Source organism: Malania oleifera, chromosome 6 (assembly GCF_029873635.1).
Source record: "Malania oleifera isolate guangnan ecotype guangnan chromosome 6, ASM2987363v1, whole genome shotgun sequence".
Taxonomy (NCBI): domain Eukaryota; kingdom Viridiplantae; phylum Streptophyta; class Magnoliopsida; order Santalales; family Ximeniaceae; genus Malania; species Malania oleifera.
The window spans coordinates 38,680,500-38,689,100 of record NC_080422.1 but is presented as its reverse complement, the minus strand read 5'-3'; the positions used below and the strand labels follow the sequence as shown (position 1 = coordinate 38,689,100).

The 8,601-nt window shown below is 30.6% G+C and overlaps 1 protein-coding gene across 1 annotated transcript; it reads left to right on the top strand.

Annotated features, from left to right (window-relative positions):
* Nucleotides 1–4,440: 4,440 nt before the first annotated feature.
* LOC131157064 (uncharacterized) lies at nucleotides 4,441–7,915 on the top strand. The gene is made up of 3 exons (XM_058110929.1): nucleotides 4,441–4,662; nucleotides 4,775–5,007; nucleotides 7,326–7,915. Exons 1-3 carry the CDS (start codon nucleotides 4,457–4,459, stop codon nucleotides 7,550–7,552), a joined length of 666 nt encoding a protein of 221 aa, XP_057966912.1. The 5' UTR covers nucleotides 4,441–4,456; the 3' UTR covers nucleotides 7,553–7,915.
* Nucleotides 7,916–8,601: the final 686 nt, after the last annotated feature.

Sequence of the window (8,601 nt, the reverse complement as noted above, 5' to 3'; positions counted from 1 at the left end):
TTCAAATTGGTTGAACTGGTCTAGACTGTTCTGAACTACTCATGTTATTTCTAAATTTAAAAATTAATTTGTAATTTTTTAAAATTTAAAAAATAGTATGAAAATCAAGAAAAAAATGGAAAAAATTAGAAAAAGTAAAAGAGAATTATGTGTCATATGGACTCAAATAAAAAAATAGGAAAACAAAAATACCAAAAATAAATAAAATGAGGGAAAATTTATTTAAAATCCCAGAAATTGTAGGAAAATACTAGAAAATTTTTTGTAAAAAAAAAAAACTCCTAAAAAGATTTAAAAATTTTGGGAATGTTTTAAAGAATTTTTGCTTGATTTTGAGGAATTTGTTCATGTTTAAATACCAGTACATATTTTATTCTCAGTGAGTGTGTTCCTATGACTAAACAAAGGATAAAAATATATTTTAGACCTCACCTATGTTAGTTTTGAGGGGGGAAGAGTTTATCTAATAAAATTCTCTCATTTGGAGATTTTATTAGACATTCTTAAATCATACCTTATTTCACATTTTCTTTTAAAACTTTAAATATTTATTTGTTTTTTAAAGGATTTAATTAAACCATTAGATTCAATTTAGGATAATTCATAATTAATTAGGTATTGATCGTAGAACGTTTGTGCAAGTGATGCCAATACCTTCCCTCTCGGATAACTAAACTTTCCATCCCAACTCTGATAAATGTAAACTGAGATTACTGCTTCCTTGACCTTAGAATTAGTCTAGAAACCAATTAACGAGAAGTAATTAGGTGAATTAACTGTACCTAGGAGAATAACAAATGCTTGTATTTTTTATTTTCTATTTTCATTTCCAGGTTGTGAAAGATCATATAATGAAAACAAGTTCATATAATGAAAACAAGTTTGTTTATATTGCCGGTTTTCTATTTCTATTGATAGTTTTGATTTTCATTTTCAATTTTTTTTGACAATAATAACAAGCAGTCCCTCCCTTAAAGGTTTGTTTCGTACCATTGTTATTTTTTGTTTTCTGTTTCTATTTTTACATAATGAAGAAATTCATTATAAAAATATATTTATTTATATTGCTAGTTTTTTTATTTTATTTCCATTATCATTTTTGTTAGCTATTTGCAAACTAAAAACCAGATTTTTTGGTTTTCAATTTGTTGTTAAAAGATTTTAATATCTAGAGATAGTTTTTAGATTAAATCATTCATTTTATACACACAAACTCATCTTATTAATTTAAATAAAATTAAAACAAAAAATTCATAAAATTAAATAATAATAACCAATTAAACAATATTTTTATTATTTTTCAATTTACATGTAAATAAGACTGCAAGTGAATTTTGGAAATATAATAATTGAATAAAATAATTATAATATTTTTTTATTTTTGTATAGTATTTTAAATTTCTATTATTTTGCTTTTTTTTTTTTTCATTTAAATCATATTTTTGAAAATATGATTTGATTTAAAAGACAAAAATGAGCATTTTAAGTAAAAATTTTAATTTTTTTTGTTTTACTTATATTAACTGAATATGTTGTTCGTCTCTTATTTTTAACTTTTCATTTTCATAATTTTTGATAGTGATATCAAAATACCTCTAAGTATGCGTGTGTACACACACACACACACACACACACACACACACATGTTGGGAATATACGAACAAATTCCCGAAACTTGTGAGAAACAAATAGAGAAAGAATAACGCCAAAGAAAAATTCAATCACACGCACAAGACAATATTTACGTGGTTCGGCAATTTTGCCTACGTCCACGGAGTTGCAGGGATTTCAATATTATCAAGAAGAAAGCACAGAGAGTGTGGCGATACAATTCTCTTGCTCTCGTTCTCTCTCGCGGATACAACCACCGAAACCCTAATCACCCGAAAGCACCCTTTTATATGTTGCGCCTAGGGTTCCGTTCCGAATGGGCTCCAAAAATTTTCCCCAGAGGCGTTGCCCCCGGACCCCCACTAGTACGGCTTGTACCGCTTAGTCCATGAGCGCTGCGGCTTGGGCCTTTGCTCCATGGACTAAGCCTTAGGATAGAAATCTCTAAATAAATAGAGGTCGGGTCGTCATCCAAATCAAAACATAACTAGGCTCCACAAAAGCCCAACAACACACACACACACACACACACACACACACACATATATATATATATATATATATATGGGGTAAACAATTTAATTAGTGTATAGATTTGTATAATAGATTTTATGTGATGTAGCAACATATTATGTCATCTAGATGATACAATTTTTATCCTATTCGACATAATTGGATAAATAATAATAATATTAAGTCATTATCTTAATGATTTATGTTTATTTAAATTAGCTTAAGCCCCTCCTAAGTTCATCTCTTCATTTTAATTAAATATGCTTAAACTATGGTGGCCCATATTCTTAAGTTTCTTCTTGCCTTGCCTTTAGACATCCTTCACCTAATCAAATAATCAAATGATATTTAATATAACTAATATCATTCCAATCTCTTTATTATATTTGTTTTAAACTTTACCATTGAATATTTGTTTTTTTATTATATTTCATGTTAGACAAAATATACAAATTTTGCATGCATATTTTTTAAAAGACTACTTATAAATTTGAAAAACCATACAAAAGTATTAAATTTTAAAAGAAATCGAAAGAATCTTCAATAATTTTCCTTTCTTATCATTTTAAAATACGCTTATTTTAGTATTCAATTATGTGTACATTTACTTCTTTGAACATGTTTACTCACATGTATCTATTTAATCAATTATAAATTTAACTTGATTGATTGTGTTTCCAAAAAATTCTTAATCTCCACTAAAATTTCAATTAAGTGTCAACTACGTGATAAATTAGAAGACATAGGTAAGAAATTTACGGACGCAAATCAAAACAAATTTATATAATCTTAGATCACAATAACATGTATTCGTTATTTTGGACTACTATTATTTTGACACATAGATATGAGATCGACCTAACTTCATATATATATATATATATATATATATATATATATATATATATATATATATATTGACTTTACATATTCGCATGTTAGAATATGAATAATTTGAAACCACCATTATATATTTGATTGTGTATTTCTTTACCTTTGGTAGAAAGACAATGGACCTTCCAAGAGCGTTAATAAAATAAATTTTTTTTTTACCCCTAGGGTGTGGTTTAAGTGGTAGTGCGGGTTGCGAGAGTGTCTCTCACGAGATCAGGTGCTCAAACCCTTCCGGGTTTGTTTCCGCATTTGGATTCCTGAAATTTACCTCCCTTTGAAGTTGTGGGGTTGGTTTCAAGGGCTGCGAAATTAGTCACGTGGACTGTAAAACGAACATGTGGAAACACGGTACGTAATCCAAAAAAAAAAAAGATTTTTGTTTTAAAAAAAATTTGGGATCGTTTGTAGCCACTTATGAGAGAGAGATTTTTCAAAAAGAAATGTTAAATTTAATAAGTGCTGATAATAAGTATTAAATTGAAAAAGTGGGTAAAGTCATAAGTGTTGTTTGGTTGTATTTAAATAAGTGGTACGTGGATACTACTTTTATTATAGGTATTATATGAATTTATATGACTATATTTAATCAATAATTAATATGTTATAATATATAATCAAATATAATGTGATTCCTTTAAATATATTTTACATTAATAATAATTTTTAATTAAAATTTAATTACTAATTGTGCTAATTATTTTCAATTAACACTTAAATATTTTCTATTAAGAACAATGATATATATTAATTTTAATAAGCAATAATTATGCCACTAATGTATATTTATAACATATGACCATCATATCAATTTATGTTAAAAATAATATTACTAATTAAATTAAAATTTTAATTTATTGAATGTTAATTTAAATTAATAGTAACATGTAACAAAATAATATATAATTATTTTATAATATATTTAAAATTTAAATAGACATATTTTCATATTAAAAATTTTAGCTTGTTTAATGTTAATTTAAATTAACGCATGGTTCATTTTATAAATGAATTATATTTTTTCAATAATTAATTTGTTATGATATATAAAATAACAATATATAATTATTTTTTAAATATATTTAAGAATAGAATAGATATATTTTATAGGTAAGAAAAAAGTTTGTAACATTTTTGAAAAGTAGGGTTGGTGAGATCGTCTGAACCTTAGTACGGGTTTATTTATTATTTTCTTTAATCAAAAATCTAAAGTTGGTCCCTCGTGTGTTTCGAAATTCAAGGATAAAGGGCAATTCTGTCATTTGGACTCAAAGAAAAACCAAAGGACAAAGTGTGAATTTTTTTAACCCAACCCGGGGGGGGGGGCGGGGAGGTGAGGACAATTTATTTGACTGAAGACTTTTTAAGTCTTACCCATCCCCACACGTGTCGGACTCACCAAACCCTAAAACAGCGGCGCCAGTCCACACGTCGAGGGCGGATGAATCAGAAAACGGGAAATGAACCACGTGTTGGTTTCCTATTGGGGGATAGAAAAAGCCAAGCGGAAATCTCAGAATTACCGTCACGTGTCGGTGGTCAGAGTCGCCATTTAACGCGGTGGTGCCTGGTGATGGCGAGGGCGATGGTGGTGGGAACTGGGAAGTGGCCACTACCTGCAGCAGCATTACGCCCATTGAAGTGGAAGTCCGAGTCGAGTCCCCATTTCATGAAATCAATGAATTAAAACCCTCTCTCTCTCTCTCTCTCTCTCTCTCTCTCTCTCTAGATTTAATTTAAATCCAATTTGGTGTTTTAGGGCTGCTGTAGCATGGGGGTTAGGCGTGGCCTGGTGTAGGGTAATAGCCATCGGTTTAGGGTACAATAAGACGATCTGCAACACCAACAACATAAAGAGGAAGAGGAAGAAGAAGATTGGGATTACGAATATAAAGGGAAGGGAGGGGTTGATGGATTGGTGGGAAAAGATGTTATTTCCTGTCAGGAGAGTTTGGATTGCTGTCGCTGCTCGTGTCAAGGCTCGCAAAAACGGTACCGCTCTCTCTCGCTCTCTCTTTCTCTCTGTGCTCACTGTTGCTTGATTTTCTGTGATCATGAATTACTCATCTTCTGTTAATTATGAGGCTTCCTCTGTTTTTCTGTTAATTAATTAAGAAAGCTTTCTAGCTTACCCAAACCAAAAACAAAAACTCCATCTTCTGCTTAATTATTATTCCTTTTTTTTTTTTTTTATTGGCAAATTAAAAGATTATGGTTTTAATTCATCTTTTAGTTGCTATTTTATGACGGTGTTGCTGAAGAATCCTTTTTCTTTTTTCTTGGTTTGATTTTTTATTTGAGGAGAAGGGTATTTTGAAATATTTGTGTCCCACAAAGAGGAGGGGAAATTTAATTTATTGATGAAAAATGTTATCGGCAGTGGATCCATTTAGAAAAAGAAAAATCCTTTTCAACATCTTCATTGAAGTTTTCCATTTCGATCCAACAAAACACTCAGAAACGATTCCATATAATGTGTATATATATATATATATAAAGATATTTCTCATTTTATTTTTCTTCTTCCTTTTCTCGCACAAAAAGAAAGTAATCTGCGTGTAATTTTTATACATGGATAAAATGATTTGAAACACACACAATTATTATGAACTCAATCAATGAATGAATTATAAATAAGTCTCCACTGTGAATAAATATTGGCGGGCCCAAACCTACCTACCAGGTGGGTTCCTTTTAGTTTTTAGTGAAATTCAAAGCTGAAATTAATCAAAAGATAATTAGATATTGGTTACCCATCAATGATCTGGGCACAAATTAATACTAACAAAATAATGTTCTAAGGTTGTGTTTGAATATTTGTTGATGCTAGCTATCTTGTCCATAACATTTCACAATCTCATGACACTGAATTTCATTACTGTTGAATTATTACATTTAAACATTTAAGCTCTGGTACATAAAAGAACAGAGGAAGGCAGAGCGGTTTAGTATATATTATGTGCTTGTTAGTTCTTGGAATGGAAGCTGGCTTTTGTTTTTGTTTTTGTTTTTGTTTCATACCCATTCACATATATAAGCTTTGTGATATATGAGTCCACACAAATCTAATACTAAATTTTAACATCCATCCGTGCTCCCAAACAGTGCTTAACATATTGAAGGAAAAATACAATATAGGTAGGGGATTTATGTGATTTGAACATGTGATGTTCTATATTAGAAATTGAAATTATGTAGGATGAACAAATGATAGGCCTGGTGAGCGCTGTTTTTTAGGCAGTGGGCAATTATGGATCAATCATATTTTATGTATATTAATTAATGTGGTATGCACACATGATGTTGATCATGAAGGAGTGGTCGAGCCCCTAACTCTTCTTTATAGTTTCTTGCATCCATTATTGTTTTTGTGACATTTTTATTATTCTCCTGCAAATAAAGATAACTTTTGATTAGGACAATTGATGTTTTGGTTGTAGCCCACAATCATTATTCAAGAGAATAGTATTTGTACATATAAATGCTGTTCTCTTTACTTAATTACACACATAATTGAAGACACTCCTCACCTTAAGTCATGCCCTTAAATGCATCCACTGCCCTAAACGCACCTAACCTATCTTCCCTATTGTGCCTGTTTAGGTAAACCTAATTTGAGATTATTGGGCCTAGCTATCATAAGAGCTTTCAAATACACACGTAAAAATCCCTACTACACACTAGCTTTGCTAGGCGGCACTATAGGTGTGCCTCTTTGGAGTTTTGAATTTGCACAATTTTCTGGGTGAATTTGGAAGAAAATCAATACAATTTTATACAAATTGAAGATTCGAAATCTATGCAGGGAAACACAATGTAAGTACAGTACATTACTCTTTGTGAAAAACAGATATTGAAAATTATTTTGTTGAATTACTTGTGTATTTATCAGAATTAAATATAGGGTATAAGATTGAGGGTGCCAAGAGAAATGTTTTATGGGTTGAATCTAGAATATTGTGGAGAGGATAGAGTATAGAATCGTGTTGAATTTCATTTAAATTTACACAGTCTGATAGATGGTATGGATACTTGTAACATAGACCTTATAGTGCACCTGTGAGGAAGAGTGACTTACTTATTGTGGGGGATAGTAGAAGGGATAGAGGTAGATTTAAAATAATTTGAGAGGAGATAGTGAGTAAGGATTTAATATCCTTGAATCTATTAAAAGAAATGATCTCGCATAAATTGGCGGAAAATGATTTAGACCTCATTTAGTGGGACTAAGGTTTGATTTTGTTGTTGTTGTTGTACGGATCCATGCTTTAGCAGTATTTATTAATATTAAGCGTGGTGTGTGTGGGCAGGTGGTGGGCTTTTGAAGCTGCACGACGATATACAGACCTGCGGATACGAGGACGTGAGAGTGATGTGGGAAATGCTGACGCGGTCTGAATCGGAGCTGTCGTCGGCCCATCGCAAGCGCAAGCCCAGGCCCAGATCCAGGACGAGGCCCAGGCCTTTCTGGAGGGTCCTGGTTTGGTCACCTCATCCTCATCCTCCTCCTCCGCCTCCTCAGTCCTCCCCAAATTAGTTCACGTGGGAGAGTGCAAAAACAGGGCAGGATTAATTAATGGAGCCCTTAATTATTACTGCAATAATAAAAATAATATTTAATGTAATATAAGTTAATAATGTATGTATGTATGTATGTATGTATGCATGTGGTGGGCCGCACCCATTGTATTTTTTTTTTTTAAAAAAGAAAACACGAAAAATGCCGACATTGGAAGCTGTAAGTACCGTTTGGACACTGTTGCAAGGGTGTTGTCCAAACAGTGTGTATCTCTCTCTCTCTCTCTCTTCTCTGTCTCTTCCTCTGTAATATGTAATATATGAATATATTTATGTAGGCACCGAAAAAAGAAATGGCACAAGTCATTTTTTGCTCCTGTAATTGACCAAAGCCAATCCTCAATTTTGTCTTCGTTGGTGTGCGTATGTGTGTGTGTGTGTTGATAATTGTAGCAAATATTAACAAAGTTAAAAAAAAAAAAAAAGAAGAGTTTGATTAAGCCTATGAACTAATTTTTTGATTTTTTATTTCTAGGTATTTTCAAAAATTATGTGAGATAATATTTGGGATTATGAATTTTGAAGTTTCGATTTGGATTTGCATGGTCTAAAATTTGAATTATGCACAAAGTAAGAGTTGGAAATTAAAAAAATTACAAAATTTTTAAAAATTTTTTGTATAAATTTAAAAATTAAAATATAAGGTGGTATTTTTGTAATTATTTAAGAAGTTAGAAATGGAAAATAAAATTATTTTCACAAACAAATAATACTAAGATTGTTTATTATTTCATGCAAATATTGTAAAAATGACAAATTAGCTAATTTGATTGATAATTTTTTTAAAAACAAAAATAGAAAAACTAAAAACTATTATCTACAATTAAATGGACCCAGCTTGTACTTTTAATTCTTTAAACAAAAAGTTTGACCCTTGGCATAAGAAGAAATTTATAATTAAATCTTGAAAGTTGCGCTTAGCAATGGTCAAAATTTATTGCCCCTTGAATGACAAATAATTATGTGGGTCTCATGAAATGGTCAAAATAATTGCGCTCCATGAAATCT